The sequence below is a fragment of the Apium graveolens genome, chromosome 4 (genome assembly GCF_009905375.1).
Source record: "Apium graveolens cultivar Ventura chromosome 4, ASM990537v1, whole genome shotgun sequence".
In the NCBI taxonomy this organism is placed as follows: Eukaryota; Viridiplantae; Streptophyta; class Magnoliopsida; order Apiales; family Apiaceae; genus Apium; species Apium graveolens.
Genome location: NC_133650.1, coordinates 233858433 through 233881629, shown reverse-complemented (window position 1 = coordinate 233881629; position 23197 = coordinate 233858433). Strand labels below are relative to the sequence as shown.

General features: G+C 36.4%; 3 protein-coding genes across 3 annotated transcripts; all 3 read right to left on the bottom strand.

Moving 5' to 3' along the window:
* Nucleotides 1–1400: 1400 nt before the first annotated feature.
* LOC141717059 (uncharacterized) lies at nt 1401–3825 on the bottom strand. Its single transcript, XM_074519180.1, has 3 exons — nt 3533–3825; nt 2903–3113; nt 1401–1768 (listed from the first exon to the last, which is right to left on the bottom strand). The coding sequence occupies exons 1-3, from the start codon at nt 3680–3682 to the stop codon at nt 1707–1709; spliced, it is 423 nt and encodes a 140-aa protein (XP_074375281.1). The 5' UTR covers nt 3683–3825; the 3' UTR covers nt 1401–1706.
* A 2120-nt stretch (nt 3826–5945) lies between these two features.
* LOC141720691 (membrane steroid-binding protein 1-like) lies at nt 5946–7942 on the bottom strand. Its single transcript, XM_074523253.1, has 2 exons — nt 7511–7942; nt 5946–6552 (listed from the first exon to the last, which is right to left on the bottom strand). Exons 1-2 carry the CDS (start codon nt 7819–7821, stop codon nt 6201–6203), a joined length of 663 nt encoding a protein of 220 aa, XP_074379354.1. The 5' UTR covers nt 7822–7942; the 3' UTR covers nt 5946–6200.
* Nucleotides 7943–14487: 6545 nt separating this feature from the next.
* Nucleotides 14488–15255, bottom strand: LOC141719421 (RNA polymerase II C-terminal domain phosphatase-like 4). The gene has a single exon (XM_074521799.1). The coding sequence runs from the start codon at nt 15253–15255 to the stop codon at nt 14488–14490; it is 768 nt and encodes a 255-aa protein (XP_074377900.1).
* Between the last annotated feature and the right edge of the window lie 7942 nt (nt 15256–23197).

The following is a 23197-nucleotide window of genomic DNA, read 5'->3' as shown; positions in this document are numbered from 1 at the left end:
CCCTGACATCTTGTCTCCAAAGCATCCCATATCTACTTTGCATTCTTGCAATGAATTACCCTGTTTGACATGACATTATCAATGGCACTATGCAGCAAATGCCTTACCTTTGCATCCTTGGCAATGGATGAGATATCTCCAGCTGTATACTCACTTTTCTCCTTTGGTATGATCTTTGCTGGCTGATCTGCAACTACAACAGAGAGCTTGGTTGGCTTATGCGGTCCTTCATTAATTCTGTCAAGGTATTCTGGATCTGTAGCTTCTAGAAACATAGCCATCTTCACTTTCCATATGGGATACTCAGAAGGTCTCAGTATGGGAACCCTAATAGTCTCATATCGACTGTGGATTTGAGTGTTTTTAGTTTCTTCAGTTTTGGTGGGCTTGGTTGGATTTTCTGCTTCTTCAGACATGATTGTTTGGATCTTTATTGTATGTGTGTTAACAGATAGGCTCTGATACCAATTGTTAGGTCACACAACACTGTAGAAGGGGGTTGAGTACAATATAGAATACAATCAAATCGATTTCGAACACAAGTAACAGTAGACAGATATATCCGATATAATAAATTTTGTTACAATAAAACTGTTATCTCTCAGTGATGAACAAATATCACGAGAGCTGCTAGGTTATAATGTATGATCTTCTCGATAATGATAACACATATAGTGTAAACCTATATCTGTGAAAGATATGAGGTCCAAGACTAATTTTTGAGGAGTTGATCTCGTGACTTGATTTTTCCAGGTTTGACCCGAGTTTTGACCGGAGTTTACCCAAGCTGTTTAATTCAGCGATCCAGTCCAACAAGATCGAAAGCAACAGATTTTCCGATATATTGGTCGATTTATTGGCTACGCGGCCGAGTCCACCGATATTGTGTTGATTAATTTTTTATTGTAGTGATTTACCCGAGAATTCATCTCTTTTAATCATCTTAAGCATGGAGTGCAAATGATCATTTCAACTAGTTGACACTGGCCAGGTGCTGTATACATGTACTCAGCTAGTCATATTTTTCCTCCACCCTTAAAAATTGACGGTATAGACCGAAGATTTAACTAAAAAAATGTGAAAGTTAAACAAGCCAAAATCAAAACATTCCTCGTCTCCATCTCGAAAATAAATTTTATTTTTCGAGCACATATTTTGAGGTATATGTATGATATTTATTATGACTTTAGTGATTCAAATGATACCCCGTTAATTTTGATAATTAAACTTTAAACTGATATATGACGTTCAGTTGAGTGACCACTTTGATATTTAACCCAAATTTGATATATACTCCACTTATGTGTGTTGTGGTTGGAATTTCCCATTTTTCAATATTGTGGTCGCACAGACAAGAAAAAATAATGATTTTAATCAATTGACAATGTGTTACACGGACAAAAGAAAAACTAATGATCTTAATCCATCAACAATGTGTATCCAATACTATTTCTTTAGCAGATACATGATACATAATGCAGAGGCAGTCACTCAACTACTACTAGTACTATTCAAACTCGTGCCTGCTCTGGCTAAAGATAGATACACAGGATATAACGATAGAGATGCAGAAAGGAAAAATCGTTGTCAATCCCAAATGATAGAGACTAAATGTTGCAACAAGTAAAATATAATGACTAGAAGATGTAATCATAATTGATGCTCTTGTTCAACTCATCACATCTTTGGAATATATGAAATTCATGTTAGTTTGTAAGACCAACAGAATCTGGTGCATTAGGCTTGGCCTTTGCTACTGGTTGTGAACCTGCACCAAGGGCAGAAAACATATAATGATAAGAAAAAGTTGAGAAGGATACACACTAACTTTGATACAACAAAAAAATATTTGATTTAAAAAACTGCCAGCAGACATCTTATCAAGCAAGGTGCCAAAAATATATACAAAAGGTTTGAACCATCTATTTCTTAGTCCTGAAATTTTCTCCAACTTTTGACATGTACGACTAATCTGAAGAACTGAAATTTCAAGCAGACCGTGTGCTGATATCATTACGTTTGTACGTATTGATTAGTCAACAAGATAAAGCTCTATTTTATTTTACTTAATTTCTAAGTCTCTGTGCCATCAGAAATCCAGGTTTCTAGTCTTTTAACAATTTTCCAAGAATGATCTAGCACCACAAACCGAGAGAGCTTGGTACTTTTTTACTTCAATAACCAAAATAAAGTGAAGTCATTTCCTTTGGTTTCTGTCCCTATCCGAAGACAGACTTTACCTTTATTAAACTTTAGTGATTACATTAGAATCGAGGCTGTTATTTTTTCGTAGATATTACATGGTCTAATATAATATAATTTTTTCTAGGTACTTAAGGGACATTTGGTTGGTTGGATGGTTGATTGGAAAAGGGAATGATCTGGAACTCCATAGGTATGTGCGGGGATGAGTTACAAGGTCAACCAGGAGTAGTTTTCCATTCCAACCAAATGAAGTGCTCAACCAAATACGAACACATAGGAACAATATTCTGATTTGGTAAAGCTGTTGATAAACCATATACCAAACAATCCCTCGGATGAAGATTACATTTCTACCTGTATGTCCTAACTTGAGTCTATAGGCAGTCACAGAAATATTTTCAATCAGTCTTATGAATGTAAAACCAAAACAAACACACTTAGGGGCATCTATGAGCAGGGTCCTTGCTAACACACATAGAAAGGCTGTTAATGTAGTTAGTTTTATGTATATCTTAGATATTAAAAATGTTGTTGGAAGGTTATTTGAGATGAAATAGTAAAGTGGCAAGACCTGGTACATAGGAAGTTTTACCGAATGTTTTAAAAACTAAATACTCTCAGGAGCAACAAATAATAATGGGACAAAACACTAATCATATAACACAGTTGTTGCAAGTAAATTAAATGTTAATCTTACTAGAAATTAGAGCCTTTGGCCTGTTCTTGAACAAAATCCGGTGCCGAACAATTCCAATGACCTCCAATTCTACCTTAGACAATGAAGCAGTATCACTATCATCCTTATCCGCAACAGAATGTTTAGTTTTCTTCATCACCAAAAATGGTTTCTTTAGAGGCACCTTTGATCCACTCAGTTCATGATAGCCAACAGTAAATGTATAATTTTCCTTAATCAATACAAAAAAAACACATTATCAGCTCTCCGAAGTTATCAAAAGACAATGTCTATAAAAAATTAGATACTCATTATATTTCAACCCCATCAATTCAATTACTTTAATATATTTATCCGACCGATAAAATAACTTTAGGTAAAAAAACTAAGGATACAAAATTAGTTAACAAAATAGTTATCAGCGTGTCAAATTTTTATTGACAAAATATAAACGGACCCTATAGCACTAATTAAATTACTTCATACAGCCACATCACTCATATCACGTTATTTTGTAACAATTTTTTTGTGTCTCTAGCGTTACTCTAAGTTTAAAGTGATCTCCTTGGAACTGGGAAAATTATAATTTAAAAAAGGTTATCGCATAAGAGAGGTTTATTTCGACATAACCGGGAGGTTTTATCGGTTTACCTGAGAAGAAGGGCGGCAGAGTTTACCCATTGGGAGAGTACGAAAAGAATGTTGAAAGTCAGGCTGAACTTCAACAACGCCTTGGAGCTCAACAATAGCCCATTCTTTGCACTTTTTTTCTCCACAGCTGCACTTCACCTTTATTTCCATCTCTGATTTGGGGGTCTTCTTTCTTTTTGGAATTAGGGTTTATCAATTTGGGGGAAAATGTTGCAGATGTACTCTCGGTGTACTTATCGACCCGACCCTCTTCAAGTACTTGATTTTGGCGGGGAAAAAGAGAGCGCTAGGGGGGAACAACAACTAAAGCTGATTGTTTTTTTTTAAAAAAAAAAATTAAAGTTAAATTATTATTTTTAAAAAAAAACATCCTTTGTACGTAAATGAAATACAAGTGTCTAATTAGCAGAAATAAAATAAAATACAATTGTCAAAATTTTATTGTATTTGACAAAATTAAAATTTTATAATATCGAAAATTATCTAGGTATAAAAACTTAAAATAACTTATGTACTAAAAAATGATGTATTACTAAATTAGTTCGTGGGTAAATAGTAATTATTTATTAATTTGGATATTTTTGTGTTTATAAATGAAAATGAGCTATAGCTCACGTCAGAATACCAGCAAAGTTGGATAAAATTCGTTCTCCCTAACATGGCGTTTCAAGTGCTTGCTTAGTAGTCTAGTAGTGAGTAGTTACACTTGCAAATTTAAATCTATTGTCTAATAGCTAATTAACTTGTAGTGTACTTGGTCACCATTTAAGATTTAGTAAAAGTTAGCTGTTAATGTTTTCCTCCAGGTCCTCTTTGGATGTGAATCTTAGGTTGTGGACATATCATACCAGCAAACTTCACCTACAAATGTGATTTCGTTTGCTTTTGTGGCCACACTCTTATGGAGCATCTTTGGGGCTTAGCATCACCTCCCAAGACCAGTAACGTATTCGACTCATACGCCACTGCTACTCTGATGGTCTTCCAACTATTACATATTTGCTCATCAACTTGTTTTCCCAAAACCCTCACAAAAATGTATGAGTAATGAGTCTGCCAGTTTATCTGGGTGGTATTTTTATCAGAAAACCATTAGCCATTTTTGTCTTGATAGAGCAATTTGGCATCTTGGTACCTTTGCAATGTCTTTTTAAAACAATACTCTGCCATTTGAATAATTACAAGGAACTGAAAACACCACACTGCTTTTAGATCATACTCCTACTCCTACTCCTACTCCTACTCCTACTCCTACTCCTACCCTTCAGTGTTTTGGTTCCAATTCTCAGGTAAATAAATTCAAGCATGATATATTTCAGATACAGGACAAATTTGCTCATTCATAAATCATGCTACATAACATAAAATATATGGAAATATGAAAAGCAACTCAAAAATACCAAACCTATACAAACAATCACATCATAGCTACATCGAAACAGATCTTTAACTTCCCTAAATAAAAATCCACCTAAAATATTCAAAGTTATAACAAATTTCTCCAATCAAGAATTATATGACCCAGCTAAATAAACAGATCCAGGCATATGTATAAACTGCCAATCAAAAGCATCTCAAATAGACCTCAGAGTTATCCAGAAAGCTGAATCATATATGATAAATTTCATCCAATCATATGCAAATTCACACAGACATGAAGATACAACTATGTAGCTATAGACATGCCTGGTCTGTGAGACATCATTTATCTTACCTTTAATAACCATAAGAAAAGGCTTCTTCAGATCAGTGTCACCATACTTTCAATTCCATCTCAGTAATCTCACCTAGCTGAACAGGAGGAGGCAGAGGCTGTTCCACTTCTTCAGAATCTGTAATCCTCTAATACTGTGGCTGATAAGACGTTTTAAACATTTCTGAAGCCAAACAGTACAAGGCAAGCCCCGATTCTTTCTCCCATAAATTAAGAGGCAATGATTCAGACGAGAGTACTTTGTGTATATGCAATAACAGATAATAACAAAATTAACAATAATATGCACTTGCCAATCTACCTATTCTCTACACTTTGAGGCTTACAGTCTTTTCTTGGAAAAATCATTTTTGATAGGTCACATTGTCTTTAAAAACAACTGGGAAGAAATCATCCACAGCACAAAAATGACCAAACTATGTTTTGTTTACTTTAAATATTTCTATAGAGAACCCATTATCAGTTCAACAAGTCCGCACTACCATCAACATCAGATTTTACCCGCCCTTCATCCTACAGATAACTGTTTACATTGGTGACGAGTGACAACAAAGTACGTTATCTTGTGGCACTTTCTTTGGCTGAAAACACATCAATTCTTAAAAACCCATAAACAACAATTAGTTCAATCACAAAACCATATAAAAAGTGAAAATGTTGGGCTGATATGAGAAAATAAAGATTTCAAAGAGGTGCACAGGCCACAAGTTGGATTCCTGTTTATTCAGAGAACGGCATTATTTCAACAACCCGGTAGTTTAACACACAGAATCCATTATTTAATACAGCTTAGTATTGAAGTCTAATTTTATCCCCTAAAACTGGAAGATGAGATGACATTATGTGCATATAAGAAAGCCATGCACCAGAACACCACTCATTCTTCCATTTGTATCTTCACTAATTTCTCCACCAGACCATCTCTGTTGCATTGCTTTGAGGATATCAATGATATTACTCTTTATCAGCATCACCTACAGCTGGGATTTCCTTTGGTTCTGCGGCCACAGACTCTGATGGAGCATCTTCTGCAGGCTTAGCATCACCTCCAACAGCTTCGGTAGATTCAGCAGTTCCACTTGCAGTTGACTCATCTGTCACTGGTACCGTCTGCTTGATGGTTCCAACTTTAACATATTTGCTCATGAACTTGTATTCCCAATCTTGCAAAGCCTCAAGCTCAAATACACCAAGACCAGTAAGATCTGCAGTCAGATCCTTGTCCTCGAATGACATCTTTGCAAGAGCTCTGCTCGCGTCTTTCCCGGCAAATAGTGCATATGGCCCGCCAGGTCCATAAAACATCCTAGATGGTCAAATAGATTTAACACGCGAATTGGTAGAATGTATAAGATATAATGTGCATCGCTTCAAATGTAACAAAAAATGAATTTATCAACAAAATCTGTTAAGGTGTGTTATTATTTAAAATCACTGCAAAAAATGATCTACAGGCTCTATTACTCATTATATTGTGTTGTTCTCATCAGGGAAGGGATAGTTGTGATATGGCTATGGTAATGTTTGTCTTCATAACAATTTTGTATTTTCGTGGACGAAAGTTTTGTCATTTCATTGTCAAACAATGCTAATGCCATTTAAGGTTATTAGACAAAACAAAATCTATATTCCTCATGATACATAATCGTGAGCATCGAAAACGCCAAACAATTCTCAGATCATTCCTTACACCCTAGCACATTTCTACTTTCTTACCCTAAAGTAAACAGAGGTGAAGGGTATATTTTAAGATTCAGGAGCAAGTAAGCAACTCATTCATTCACAACACATGCCATGCATATACATAATGATCAAATCCTCTCACTAAAACCAAACATCTTATGTAAGCAACAAATCCAACAATGTCAAAACTCGAAAGATATCTCTACTTCCCTAAAATTAAAACATTTCACATATTCACCAAAACCATTTTACTCCCAACAGATCAGAACTCCCTATAATCCAGTAATTCAAAACTGAAATCTCCGAACTGAATACACAATTATGTATATATAAACTATTCCAATCACAAGTGTCTCAAACTTAAATCAAGTCAACTAATTCCATCTGATCAGAAGCAAATTTACACATACATATACACATAAGATAAAACGCTATATATTCATACAATTATAATCGAATATAAACACACAGGGAGAAAGAGGGGGGGGGGAGAGAGAGAGGGATAGAGAGAGAGAGGGAGGGATAGAGATGGGGAGAGAGAGAGAGAGAGGGAGATAGGGAGAGAGAGAGAGAGATTATACCTGCTCTGAGAGACATCATAGATCTGACCTTTAATAGCCATAAGCAGAGGCTTCTTAGGATCAGTGCCATCATAACTCTTCAATTCGTCCTTGGTAATCTCGCCGAGCTGAACAGGCGGCGGCAGAGGCTGGACTTCTTCTTCAGAGGCTCTATTTCTCTGATAGTGAGCCTGAGGAGACGGTCCAAACAGCTCAGACACCACATAGTACAAGGCCAGTCCCAAAGCTACAACAGTGAAAAAAGTCGCCGGAGATAGACCGGTGTATACTGTGATTGATTCTTTCAGCGTCTCCCATAACTCAAGCGCCATTGATCAATTAGCTAGCTAGGGTTTGTATATAAATCTGTGTGTATAGATTATAGATACACCTGAATTTGCAGGCTGCCTATCTACTGCTACCTACTCCCCTTGTGTACTTCTATATTTGAGGCGCTTGTCTTCTCTATTTGTACTACTTTGACTCGTGTAAATTCATTGCATATACATTATTATTATTAATTTTTTTTATTAAGTATCCTGGTTTAATTTATTTGAAAAAAAGAAAAAATGATTAGTGGTTAAATTTTGACAGTATGATGTTTTAGATTTTAATAACATATATTATTTTCTATTGGAGAATCTTTCTCTTTTGCTCCAATCGAATGGGTTATAGTTTTCTTATACATGAATTAAATTTTATATTACTTTTGGTGCATAAACTAAGGAATCAAGACTAAACATTGCAGCCACATTTTTTGCCCTGAATTGTGTTGCAAGAGAACACCTTGTTTACACTGATTGCTCTATCTTCGAAAGAGCTATTAGGATAGTAGTCATTAATTTCATCCGCAAAGGGAAAGTGAAATGTTTTTTGAATACTGGAGGATAATATTAGGAAAGTAATATAATAGTAATATTAATTGAAGTAACCTGAGCCAATAGAACACTGAATAGACTTGAAGTTTATAATTTTTGGCCAAGGCCATAAACATATAATACCGGTTTTCCCTTTATGAACTTGTTGGAGACAAATAGAATTAGTGTGAGGCTGAATGTTCCTCCATCTGTGAAGGCATTTAATGCCAAGTCCACCTTGTGATTCTGGTAAGCAACATTATCCCCCCAGCAACTTTGAAATGGACGGATTGACACCACCCCATAGGAAAGTAGCAAGTATAGATCCAATTTTCAGATAGAAGGTGAGTGCAACAGAAAGTAGCATATCTGACCATATAAATAAATCTATTTAGGTTCAGTCCCAAATTGTCCGGCCTACATGCCATGTCTTTCCAATACAAGTGCCAAAGCAATCCTATGATTCTGCACATGCTAATGCTTGAAGAAGAACATAGACACAGAATTAAACCATAACACTGGATTTGGAGGAAAAGCAAGTCTTTCTGAAATCCCCGTAACTGTGTCTCAGGCAGTAGTATTCCACTTGTAGTGTATAATAATTGACAGTTTAAATTTTTAAGATGTTTCACAACAAGCTTGCAGTCCAACTTATAAAATGGTTTCACGAGGTAGCACATATATAATCAATTTTTTCAGAAATAGAAACTACTAATAGAATATCAAACATCCAGTCAACTCATTTAGAGTACATTACTTTTACATGTCCTGTTTCTACCAAAATTTCATACAAGCAAATTCTAATATCCACATTCAATCAAAGTTGACAATACTAGCAAATCCTTTGCTTTGTAGTAATGCTCGAACATTCATCAACAACCCCTCGCACTTTCCACATCCCATATCAGATGAACAAGTCCCCCATTAAAGCTGCTTCTCCGTGTCCTAGGCAGCAGTATTCCACTTGTTTATGCATAATAATTGACAGCTCAAATATTCCATTACAAGCATTGCAGTCGAACTTACAAAAATGGCTTCAACTGGATAGCACATACATAATCAAATTCCAAGAAATAAAAACTAATCAGATATCAAACTTCAGTTAACTCAATTACAGCACTGTTCAATGTCCTGTTTCTACCAAAATTTCATATAAACAAATTCCAATATCCGGCAATCAAAGTTGAGAGTACTAGCAGATCCTTTGCTTCTTAGTAACACTTGAATATTCATCATCAACCCTTGCACGCTTTCCGGATACCATGTCAGGTGCACAAGTCCCCGTCCCAACTGCTTGGTGTTGGATTAATAATCTAACATAATTATTTATTTTCTATTTGTTTTGTTTTAAATAATTGTTTGTATGCGGTCTAAGTATAGTAAGGCTTTATTTTAGGAGTCTGTTAGTAGATTGACGGAGGAAAATCAGCAGTTAGTTCCTGATCTTCTGGTCTGTTATAATCTCTAGCATATTATAAGTATCAGATGTATTCATTCATCATAATTATCAGAGTACGCAGTTGATCCATTCAAAGGTCATCTTCTAAACATCGATGTATTGTTTCTTGTTTGGCTTTAATCTCTGCTAGTTTCTTGTTTGGCTTTAATCTCTGCTAATATTTTGGTATCAGAGCTATCCACGTACACCCACCAACAATGGACACTGCCAAGGGTAAAGAGAGTTCTTTCGGTCTCAGTTATCCCATGTTGACAAAGACTAATTACACGGCATGGGCAATGAAGATGCAGGTCTTTATGCAAGCTCATGGTGTCTGGGAGGCTATAGAACCTAAAGATCCAAAGGCGGTCATTGAGGATAAGATGGACAAACGGGCATTGGCCATCATCTATCAAGGAATCGGGGAGGATTTATTGTTATCAATTGCAGACAAAAAGAATTCAAGAGAAGCATGGGAAGCAATCAAAACGGTACATCTGGGCGCTGACAAAGTGAAGAAAGCACGTGCCCAGACACTTAAAGCTGAGTTTGAATCAATCCGTATGAAGGAAACAGATCCTATAGATGACTTTTGTATGAGGTTGAACAGCCTAGTGACAAACATTCGGGCTCTAGGCGAGACAGTTGAGGAAGCGTACGTGGTCAAAAAGTTGTTAAGAGCAGTACCTGCCAAATTCTTGCAAATTGCGTCAGCAATCGAACAATTTGGCAATCCTGAAACCATGTCAGTTGAGGAGATAGTTGGATCTCTCAAGGCACATGAAGAGAGGCTCAAAGGTCAAGATGAAAATATTGGTGGACAACTCCTGTTGACTGAAGAAGAATGGTCGAAACGGGAAGGAAGTGAGAAAAAGCTCCTGCTCACACGAGAGGAATGGATTAAGAAGACAACTAGAGGAGGGGATTCTGGCAAAGACAACCGTGGGTTCAGAGGCGATCGAAGCAGGGTACGATGCTTCAATTGTCAAAACCAAGGTCATTACGCTAGAGAATGTCGAAAACCAAGACGAGAACAGAGAGCTGAGGCAAACTTAACTCAAATTAATGATGAAGAGCCCGCCTTGTTGGTGGCAGAACTCAAGAATTACACAAACATAACGGACGTAAGGATGATGCTACACAACACTGGTACACTTAAGGCAACGACCAACATAGGAAAGGAAATTGAAGGTAAAATTGAAGAGAATATCTGGTACTTAGATAATGGTGCCAGCAATCATATGACTGGACACCGTGAAAAATTTACAAAACTCGATGAAAGTGTTGCTGGTCAAGTCAAGTTTGGAGATGGTTCTGTGGTACATATAAGAGGAAGGGGCTCAATAAAATTATTGTGCAAGAACGGCGAGGAGAGGGAACTCAAAGACGTATTCTTTATTCCCACTCTTAAAAGCAACATAATTAGCTTGGGGCAACTATCCGAGGAAGGCAACAGAGTTATTCTCGATGGGGACCAACTGTGGGTATATGACACAAGTGGAAAATTACTTATGCGAGTCCAAAGGTCATTAAACCGGTTGTATAAACTAAGCATTCAGGAGAACAGGGGAACGTGTTTGTTAGCCAAAGCAGAAGAAACAAGCCGACTGTGGCATCTACGGTTGGGGCATGTAAATTATCAAGCAATGCAAGAAATGTCAAAGCATCACATGGTGAATGGAATGCCTGCATTAAGTCAACCAAAAGAACTGTGTGACGGATGTCTCTTATCAAAGCAAACTCGTAAGCCCTTTCCTACTAAGTCTATTTTTTCTGCAAAAACTCCTTTAGCATTGGTACATGGGGATCTATGTGGTCCCATATCTCCTCACACACCTGCTGGAAATAAATATTTCATGTTATTGGTTGATGACTTTACTCGTATGATGTGGGTTTATATGTTAAAATCTAAAGATGAGGCATTGATGATATTTAAATGTTTTAAAGCACTGGTTGAAAAAGATGGAAAACCAGAAATACAAGTTTTCAGGACTGATCGTGGGGGTGAGTTTTGCTCACATGAATTTACAAAATTCTGCGAAGAAGCAGGGATACTTCGACACTTTACTGCTCCATACTCACCTCAACAAAACGGCGTTGTTGAACGCCGTAACAGAACAGTAGTAGCAATGGGCAGAAGTATGTTGAAAGAAATGAAAGTTCCATCTGTCATGTGGGGGGAAGTAATTCGACATGCTGTGTACGTTTTAAACAGACTACCCACACGAAGTCTAACAGGAATGACCCCATACGAAGCTTGGTTTGGAAAGAAACCTTTTGTGGACTACTTAAGAATCTTTGGTTGTATTGCTCACATGAAGATACCCAGTGTACATGTCAAGAAATTAGATGACAGAAGCAAGAAAGTAGTCCATCTTGGAAGAGAACCTGGAACCAAGGCCTATCGGCTCTATGATCCAATCACCGGAACAATTCATGTAAGTCATGATGTTATTTTTGACGAATCACAAGGATGGCCATGGGAGACAACTGATTTTGAAAAACACTATGCTACTGGTTCCTTTGAATTGGCTGGTTTCGAATTAAATATGCAAGATGAAGAGAATAATGTGCAGAATGAAGAGGAAACGGAGGACTCAAGTGTGTCCACACCACAGTCACAAAGGCACTTATCTGATAACTCAAATGCCAGAGCAAACTCAAGTCCATACACTCCCGAAACCGTAGCTCACAGCAGAGAAATAGTAGAAAATGGGTCTGACGAGTTTGACAGTTTAGATGCTAGTTCAAGTAGCGAGCCAAAGCATTTCAGAACTCTTAGTGATATCTATAACAACTCAGAAACAATTGAGCTAGCTGATGAAATGCTCTTGTTGGGAATTGATGATCCAGTGACATATGAGCAAGCAACCAAAGACAATGTATGGAAGAAAGCGATGAACAGTGAAATCGAAGCAATAGAAAAAAATAAAACATGGGTATTGACCTCTTTGCCAAAGGGACACAAAGCTATTGACTTAAAGTGGGTTTTCAAAGTAAAGAAGGACACGAATGGGGACATTGTAAAACACAAAGCTCGTCTTGTAGCAAAGGGATACGTTCAAAAGTACGGTATCGATTATGAGGAAGTTTTTGCTCCGGTCACAAGAATGGAGACTGTCCGTTTACTACTCGCTTTGGCTGCAAAAAATGATTGGGAGGTGCATCACCTCGACGTTAAGTCAGCCTTCTTGAACGGCGAATTAGAGGAGGAAGTATACGTGTCTCAACCTAAGGGGTATGTAAAGGCTGGTCACGAGACCAAAGTGTACAGACTGCTCAAGGCCCTATACGGATTACGTCAAGCTCCCAGAGCCTGGTACACACAATTGAACAAGTGCTTGTTACGTTTAGGTTTTGTAAAATGTCCTTATGAACATGCCGTTTACACTAGGAGGGAAGGTTCTGAGTCCCTGATACTTGGAGTCTATGTAGATGATCTTTTGATCACTGGAACCAATATTGTTAACATTGAAAGGTTCAAAAGACAGATGGCCAGGGAATTTGACATGACTGATCTAGGCACACTGTCTTACTATCTCGGTTTGGAAGTTGAACAAAGGGAGGGATCGATCGAATTGAAACAGACTGCCTATGCAAAAAAGGTTCTCGAGAAAGCAGGAATGAGTGAATGCAACCCTGTTAAATACCCTATGGAACATAAGATTCAGTTGACTAAGGATGAGAGAGGTGAACCAGTTGATCCAACACAGTTTAAGTCGATGGTAGGAGGTCTCCGTTATTTAGTACACACTAGGCCTGACATCGCCTATGCCGTTGGAGTTGTAAGCAGATACATGGAACGTCCAACTACACTTCATTTTAATGCAGCAAAGAGGATCCTTCGTTATGTGAAGGGAACGATAAACTTTGGTCTAGTTTACACAAAGGGACGAGGAAACTACTTGCTAGCAGGTTTTTCAGACAGCGACCTAGCTGGAAGTATTGAAGATCGAAGAAGCACAGGCGGAATGGTATTTTATTTGGATGAAAGTTTGATAACATGGATTTCCCAGAAGCAACGTTGTGTTGCTCTATCGTCCTGTGAAGCCGAGTTCATGGCAGCCACAGCTGCAGCATGTCAAGCGATATGGTTGCAAAGAGTTCTGAATCAAATTTCTGATGTGAAAGTTGGACCTGTTACCTTGTACATTGATAATAGGTCTGCTGTTGACCTAGCTAAAAATCCCGTATTCCATGGCATAAGCAAGCATATAGACGTCCGGTATCATTTTATTAGAGAGTGTGTAGAACAGGGGTTGATAGTGATTAAACACATTAGCACAGGAGAACAACGTGCTGACATTTTAACAAAGGCTCTCTCTGCAATGAAATTTGAGAAAATGAGGAAGCTACTTGGTGTTGCAGAAACTGCTGCAGGTCGATCAGTTTAATTATGTTGGATTAGGGGGGAATATGTTGGATTAATAATCTAACATAATTATTTATTTTCTATTTGTTTTGTTTTAAATAATTGTTTGTATGCGGTCTAAGTATACAAGACATGGTAAGGCTTTATTTTAGGAGTCTGTTAGTAGATTGACGGAGGAAAATCGGCAGTTAGTTCCTGATCTTCTGGTCTGTTATAATCTCTAGCATATTATAAGTATCAGATGTATTCATTCATCATAATTATCAGAGTACGCAGTTGATCCATTCAAAGGTCATCTTCTAAACATCGATGTATTGTTTCTTGTTTGGCTTTAATCTCTGCTAGTTTCTTGTTTGGCTTTAATCTCTGCTAATACTTGGTGCCCTTGATCGTCCATAAATTCCTCCCAATGAGTATGAATCAGGTCTCTCACATCGCATTCCATGAAACAATCGTACGACTCAAAATAAACAGAGTGTAGCTTAGTAAGAACTTCCAAAGCAAAACTCAACTCTCCTGCATCCTCACTTTCATCCAATCGGCCAACTTGAGAAAAATAATCATACTTCTCAACTAGAATCAAATTCCGAAAAAAGCCTTTCCAGACGGCCTCAGTGTCATCCAAAATAACAACAGCACTGGGATGAACAGGCACAACATCAAGTCCCTTAAGTCCTTTGACAGTGCAATCCTCCCTTGATATGATTCGATCACCAAAGTAGATGCCTTGAGGATCAAGAAAGTCGCGAACAACGATAGAAGCATAATCGCGTGATCCCATAGTGTAAACATACAACTCGAACATCTGACTTGCCTCTTGCAAGAAACTCCGAACAAAAGGCCTCAACTTGGTTAAGTACTTGACTCCCGTGGCCTTCCATTCAAAGATGTCATCATGACAAGGAGGGTCTTTAATATTAGTGTTTGGCTGATGTCGAAAATTGGTGTGAAGAAGAGTATGATCCAAGTCCAGAACCAAACACAGCTTCCTTCGACTTTGAAGATTAAGCAACTTCATGTGCCTCACCCTCTCAACTTGATCAACACTCATCTTCAGTCCTTTCACCAAATAATTGAACGATATTGTTTCCGCCGTCATATTAGCTCAATGATTTCTCCAAACCCTAGTTTAAGATTACATATATTATGAAGAATATGAAGAAGCTTGGAAGATTAGTTTGTGGAGACAGGTTTGGAATATGGCAAGAGTGTTGAATATATATAGATTTTTAGTACGCGTGACTTCACTGATTTAAATCCAGGTGGGATTCGGTTTTAGAGGAGTCAGCGATTAAACCATAAATAAGTTGCTTTTTATCCTAATTTTAACACAGGTATATTTTTATGGTACTCTTTTTACAGGTAATACAATACATCGTAAAAATCCTAACACATTTATAATTATTATAATGTACTTTATTTTTAGTAAGTGTAATTTGGATTTTTTACTTTAAATTCTACACATTTATAAAAATATATGTTTTTCATTAAAATTATATTGTGAATTTGATCCAACATAATTATAAAAAATATCAATGCCAATTGTATTTAATAAGTTTAATTTGAACGTTGAAATTTAGATGTTACGGATATATACAAATATAACTAGGGCCCTAACATCCAAGTCTTGAGTCCAGTTTTTACTTATCGAATTTGACTACGAGTTTTTTTAAACTAGTTAAATTAAACTCGATTATTTTATCGGTCAATTTTTATTGTTCAAAAGTGAACTCAGAGTTTGAGTTGTTTACCAACATTTCGAATCCAGTCCAATTCGAGTTGAGCTTGAGTTGGTCAGTAAAATTTTAAAAATAATAATAATTTTTTCTCGTTCTAGTGCTTGTTCATATTTAATACTCCTAGGTCTATTTTTAATTATCATGTTTGACTTTTCAATGGTCAAATTGACCAACTTTTAAATAAAGATTAAAATTCTTATAATTTCAAAAAACTAAAAGCTAAATATTAAAATAGATTAGTCATAGTTTTCTATTATATAATTTTTTAAAATAATTTTAATTATATAATATATATTAGTTTCAGTCAAACTTCGATCGATTTGATTATCAAAAGTCAATACTGGATAATTAAAAATAAACACAGGGAGTATATTTAATTTTGTAAATTATGGGATTTCAGATGATTAATAGTTGATCCATGATGTACATATTATTGTATTTTATATTATTTATGTAAATAAAACAAATTTTAGTTTATATATATAATTCATTTTGACAAATTTGAATCGAGTCGAATTTGAGTACCGGTCTATCTCAGGATTGTTTGGACAAACTTAGCCTATAGCTTTTTTTTACGAGTGAATCTCGAATCCAGTCATGTGTAACAACCGGTTCATTACAACCCTAAATAGAATTAAACATTTGCTGGAGATTCTACAATTTAAAAATGATACATAAAATCTCAGGACTTCGAGCTTAAAACAATTTAGAGCATAATGTATGTTAGATATATTTGATAATGTCATGTCTAATATAATTTATGTTTAGTTTTCAGATCTTACTTAAACAGGACAAGTCAGTACTTAACTGAAATCAGCACTTATACTGAAGTCAGAACTTAAGTTATCAGTACTTAAGATTCAGGAGATAATATCAGGACTTAAAGGAAATTTTCAAATAAGGAAGGCGGCTGATTGAAAGGAAAGAAGATCAAGACAAACGTAAGAAGAGATATGCATGAAGAAGGAATTCTGTGAAAAATGGAATACTTGGAAGAAAAGATAACTGATTGATATGTTTTAGGAAGCAGAATTATATTCCATATCAATTAGCGATTATCTTGTAACTGTGTGATATATATAAACACAGACATAGGGTTTACACTATAAGTGTTATCATTATCGAGAATATTATTCATTGTAACTCTAGCAGCTCTCGTGATATTTGTTCATCACTGAGAGAGGACAGTTCCATATTGTAACAGAGTTTATTATATTGAATAAAGTCTGTTTTCTGTTACTTGAGTTCTTTAATTCGATTTGATTGTGATAAACACTGTATTCAACCCCCTTCTACAGTGTGTGTGACCTAACAAGTGGTATCAGAGCCTATCTGTTAACACACAAACATTTTAAGATCCAAAAACAATCATGTCTGAAGCAGAAACTCCAACCAAGCCCACCAAAACTGAAGAACCCCCAAAGACTCAAATCCATATTCGATATGAGGTTATTAGAGTTCACATACTGGAACCATCTGAATATCCCATATAGAAGGTGAGGATGACTATGTTTCTGGAAGCTACAGATCAAGAATATCTTGACAGAATCAATGAAGGACCTCACAAACCAACAAAGCTCGTTGTTGTAGTTGCAGGTGAAGCAGCAAAGTCTGTATCAAAGGAGAAGATTGATTACACTGCTGAAGATATAGCATCAATTGCTAAGGATGCTAAGGTACGACACTTGCTGCATAGTGCCATTGATAATGTAATGTCAAACAGGGTAATTAACTGCAAGACTGCAAAGGAGATATGGGATGCCTTGGAGACAAGGTGCCAGGGAACTGATTCGATTAAGAAGAACAGGAAGACAATACTCACTCAAGAGTATGAACACTTTGACTCAAAGACTAATGAGTCATTGATTGATTTATATGACAGATTTGTCAAACTCTTGAATGTTTGTCACTAGTTGATAAGGAGTATGATCTTGAAGATTCAAACCTTAAATTCCTGTTAGCTCTTCCTGAAAGTTGGGATTTGAAGGCAACAATTATAAGAGACAAATATAATCTTGATGAAACAACTCTTGATGAAATTTATGGGATGCTCAAGACTTATGAACTTGAGATGGAACAAAATAGCAAGAGGAAAGGGGGAAAGTCAAGGACAGTCTTAAGGCTGAAGAAGAATCCCCCAAGGCAGCTACCTCAAGAAAAGGCAAGGGAAAAGCGCTCATCACAAAGTCTGATACTGAGTCATCAAGTTCTGATAGTGATGATGACTCAGAAACTGAAAGTTTGCCTGAGATGGATGTTGATGAAGAGATGATGAAGCTGTGTGCTCTTATGGTGAAAGGAATCACAAGGATTGCATACAAGAAATTCAGAAAGGGAAAGAGGTTTTCCAGGAAAGGTGCAAGTTCTGATAAGAAGAGTTTCAGAAAATCTGAATGCAAAGGAGGGAAGTCTGACAGAGAAGATTACACAAATGTCAAATGCTATAACTGTGGTGAGAAAGGCCACATATCTCCTGATTGCAAGAAAGTGAAGAGTGACAAAGGCAAGGCTCTTATCACAAAAAAGAAAAGCTGGACAGACACTTCAGATTCTGAAAGTGAGGTGAACTATGCCTTGATGGCAAATGCTGATAGCAGTCCTGAAGCTGCTGAGTTAAAGGTACCTCAAACTACTTATGCCTTTCATACTGATGACATTAATGAGTTGAGAAGATATCTTAAAACCATGTTCATTAATTACAGAGATCAAACTTTAACATGTGAAAGATTAACTTCTGAAAATCTTGCTTGTAAAAAGAGGAATGAGTATTTAGAAAAAGAGTTAGTCATGTTCCATCAAACCCAGAAAGATAGAGATGATGCTTTCTATGTTATGGATGAAGTGCTTAAAATGAATGAATCTCTAAAGACTGAGTTAGAAAAGGAAAGAGAGATTATCAGGACTTGGACTAACTCTAGCAGAACAACTCAGAATTTGTTAAGTAGTGGAAACTGGAAAGAAGGCTTAGGTTATAGAGATGATAAGAATGATAAAGGAACTGTAGAAGTTAAGCCTATAGTTGTTAAACAAAAGTCAAAGTTAAAACCTGTTAAGTTTGTAGCTGTAAAGTCTGATACTGAGAAATCAGAAGTAAAAGAGGAATTAATTTCTGACAAACTAAAACAGGAAAAGACAACTGAAGTTAACGTAGGCTTAATGACAAAGAAGCAGCTTAAGCATAAGCTGAAAGATGTTAAAAATATAAACAAGGTAAAGTCACCGAGAAAAATTAGGAATGGAAAGGAAGGTGTGAATAAAAGCAATGATTATAAGCCTGTTCCTAATGCTCCTAGAAAAACATGTCATAACTGTGGAAGTTCTAACCATCTGGCTTCTTTTTACAAGAAGAATAAGAACATAAACTCCTTATCTTCAAAGTCAGGAGTTAAGAGTCAGTCTGTTAGATATAGGCCACAAAATCCTTGTTTTCATTGTGGTAGTTTATGGCATTCCATTTATACTTGTAAGGAATATCATAGTTTGTACTATGATTATTATCAAATAAAACCTTCTTTATAGAAAGTTAGCATTGTTCCTTCTAGTGTAAGTTCTGATACAAAGTCTGATAGTGTAAATGCTGATAAGAAAAATGTTAACATAAACTCTGATGCTAAATCCGCTGCAAATGTTAACAAACCTGATAAGGCCAAATGATCCAAGCAAGTTTGGGTTCTTAAAACTAATCATTAGTGGTCTTTGTGATTGCAGGGCAACATGAAAAACATCCTAATTCTGGACAGTGGATGCTCATGACATATGACTGGAAATAAAGCCCTGTTATCAGACTTTGTGGAGAAGGCTGGCCCAAGTGTTTCTTATGGAGATGGAAATATTGGAAAAACATTGGGATATGGCAATATCAATCTTGGGAATGTCATCATTAAGGAATTAGCTCTGGTCTCGGGACTTAAACACAATCTGCTGAGTGTTAGTCAAATCTGTGACAGAGGTTATTATGTGGATTTCTTTGAAGAACACTGTGAAATTGTAAGCAAATCTACGGGCAAAATTTTTCTGAAAGGATACAGGCATGGTAACATTTATGAAGCCAAGCTTTCAACAAGTATTGATGGGTTTGCAATCTGTCTGGTGAGTAGAGCATCAATTGAAGAAAGCTGGAATTGGCACAAGAAACTCTCTCATTTAAATTTCAACAATATAAATGAACTGGTCAAGAAAGGTCTTGTGAGAGGATTGCCAAAATCAGTATTTGCTCCTGATGGTCTCTGTGATTCATGTCAGAAGGCTAAACAAAGAAAATCTTCATTCAAGAGCAAGACTGAATCATCAATTCTTGAGCCTTATCACCTACTTCATGTAGATCTATTTGGTTCAGTGAATGTCATGTCTATTACAAAGAAGAAATATGCTATGATCATAGTGGATGAGTTCACCAGATACACATGCGTGTATTCACAAAAAGTGAAAGTACATCTATCTTGATTGATCATGTCAAACAACTGGATAAATTGGTCAAAGATTCTGTGAAGATCATAAGAAGTGATAATGGCACTGAGTTCAAGAATTTGACAATGGAAGAGTTCTGCAAAGACCATGGAATCAAGCAGGAATTTTCTGCTCCTGGAACTCCACAGCAAAATGGAGTTGTTGAAAGAAAGAATAGAACTCTTATTGAAGCTGCACGAACTATGCTTGATGAAGCAAAGCTACCAAACTATTTTTGGGTTGAAGCTGTGCAGACTGTTTGTTTTACTCAGAATGCAACACTCATTAACAAGCATGGAAAGACACCATATAAGATGGTGAAGAAAAAGAAGCCAAATCTGAAGTATTTTCATATATTTGGATGCAAGTGTTTTGTTCTTAAGACTCACCCTGAACAGCTATCCAAATTTGATTTAAAAGCTGATGATAAGAAGATTACTGGACTTGAAGATTTCAATGATCATGATCAGCTGAGATTTGAAAATGAAGACTTAAATTCTGATATTGAAAATCCTGACAGTCTAAATCCCGATACTGCAAACTCTGATGGATTAAACTCTGATGTTATTGAAACTGTGGTGACTACGCCAAAGGAAGATGCACATGTGCAGGGGGAGCACATTGAAGATACAACCACATCTCAAGAAGTATCAGAACATACAACTGGCTCTTCAAGTTCTGATTCATCAAGTTCTGATAAGCCAAGTTCTGATAATTCTGAAAACTCAATTTCTGAAGGATCCAACTCAAAGAGCATAGTTTCAGGGGGAGCATCAGAAAATGTTGATGAAGATAGCATGGATCATGGGGGAGCATCCAGTTCTAGAGAAAACCTTCCATCTGCAAGGAAGTGGACTAAGTCACATACACCTGACTTAATTATTGGAAATCCTGATACAAGTGTCAGAACTAGAACATCTACTTCAAGTGAATGTCTCTATAATTCTTTTCTTTCTCAGACTGAACCAAAGAAAGTGGAAGAAGCTCTTCAAGATGCTGATTGGGTGCAAGCAATGCAGGAAGAGTTAAATGAATTTGAAAGAAATAAAGTCTGGACCCTAGTGCCAAGACCAAAGAACAGATCTGTTGTTGGTACAAAGTGGGTGTTCAGAAACAAAACTGATAGTGATGGCATAATTACAAGGAATAAAGTAAGGCTGGTTGCAAAAGGATATTCTCAACATGAGAGAATTGATTATGATGAAATATTTGCACCAGTTGCTAGATTGGAAGCCATAAGGATATTTTTGGCTTATGCTGCTCACAAAAAGTTTACTGTCTTTCAAATGGATGTAAAAAGTGCTTTTCTCAATGGAGAGTTGGAAGAGGAAGTATATGTTGAACAACCTACAGGCTTTGTAGATTCCAAATTTCCAAATCATGTCTACAGGCTTGATAAAGCACTTTATGGCATTTAGCAAGCTCCAAGAGCATGGTATGAGACTTTAGCTCAGTTTTTTCTGGAAAGTGGATTTAACAGAGGAACTATTGACAAAACTCTGTTCTACCTCAACCATGGAAAGGACTTACTTTTGGTTCAGATATATGTTGATGATATCATCTTTGGTTCTACAAATGACAGACTTTGCAAGAAGTTTGCCAAACTAATGCAGTCAAGATATCAAATGAGTATGATGGGGGAACTTAGCTATTTTCTGGGCCTTCAAGTCAAGCAGAATGAAGAAGGCACTTTTATTTGTCAAACCAAGTATACCGGAAATTTGCTGAAGAAATTTGGAATGCAAGATTGTTCGAGTGCATCCACTCCCATGGCCACTGCAACAAAATTGGATAAGGATACTGGTAAATCAGTAGATATTACTGATTACAGAGGTATGATTGGCTCTCTACTCTATCTAACTGCTAGTAGATCTGATATCATGTATGCTACCTGTCTTTGTCCAAGATTTCAAGCAGATCCAAGAGAACCTCACTTAACAGCTGTGAAAAGAATTTTCAAGTATCTTAAGGGAACAGCTGATCTGGGATTGTGGTATCCTAGAGAATCAGACTTTAAGCTAATAGGTTACTCAGATGCAGATTTTGCAGGTTGCAAAATTGACAGGAAAAGTACATGTGGAAGCTGCCAATTTCTTAGAGGCAGATTAGTTTCTTGGTTTAGCAAGAAACAAAAGTCAATTTCCACATCAACTGCAGAAGCAGAATACATTGCTGCCGGAAGCTGTTGTGCACAGATTCTTTGGATGAAGAATCAATTACTGGATTATGGGTTAACATATTTTAAAATCCCTATTTACTGTGATAATCAAAGTGCTATTGCTATGACAGGTAATCCAGTTCAACACTCAATGACAAAGCACATCAGCATAAGGTACCACTTCATAAGGGAACATGTGGATAAAGGTACAGTGGAATTGCACTTTGTTCCAACAGATCAGCAACTAGAAGATATCTTCACAAAACCACTGTATGAAGCTACTTTTACAACATTAGTAAATGAACTTGGAATGGTTTCAGGTTCTTTCTCTAAATCTGCTTAGTTTTTGTTGTGATGCATCAGACTGTATGATCAGTATTTACAGATATTACTATCTTTGTGTATTCTGTGCTTAATTGAAAATTGCTTAAGTACTGATTGTTGTCTGATGTGAATTTCTAAACTCTGATAGTGATATGAATTTTTCTGTGATTATTCAATCCAGTGAGGATAAATATGCTAGATGTTGACCTAGTAGTCTTTAATATACTAACAAATCCCATGTTTGAAGTAATTATTTATGTGGAAATCTATTGACACAAGCAAATTCTGATATTGAGTTTAGTTAAGTTTACTTTGTCTATCTTATTACTAAGTCAACAACTAGAATAGTGTTTCTCATCTGTTAAGTTCTGATG

What these genes read in the sequence shown, in the direction of transcription:
- LOC141719421 (XM_074521799.1), bottom strand. Translation starts at nt 15,255, where the DNA reads ATGACGGCGGAAACAATATCGTTCAATTATTTGGTGAAAGGACTGAAG.
- LOC141720691 (XM_074523253.1), bottom strand. Translation starts at nt 7,821, where the DNA reads ATGGCGCTTGAGTTATGGGAGACGCTGAAAGAATCAATCACAGTATAC. An exon ending in TATGATGTCTCTCAGAGCAG is followed by an intron (nt 6,553 to 7,510) that starts GTATAATCTCTC and finishes TTGACCATCTAG; the next exon opens with GATGTTTTATGGACCTGGCG.
- LOC141717059 (XM_074519180.1), bottom strand. Translation starts at nt 3,682, where the DNA reads ATGGAAATAAAGGTGAAGTGCAGCTGTGGAGAAAAAAAGTGCAAAGAA. An exon ending in TCTGCCGCCCTTCTTCTCAG is followed by an intron (nt 3,114 to 3,532) that starts GTAAACCGATAA and finishes GTATTGATTAAG; the next exon opens with GAAAATTATACATTTACTGT. An exon ending in GCCAAAGGCTCTAATTTCTA is followed by an intron (nt 1,769 to 2,902) that starts GTAAGATTAACA and finishes CCCTTGGTGCAG; the next exon opens with GTTCACAACCAGTAGCAAAG.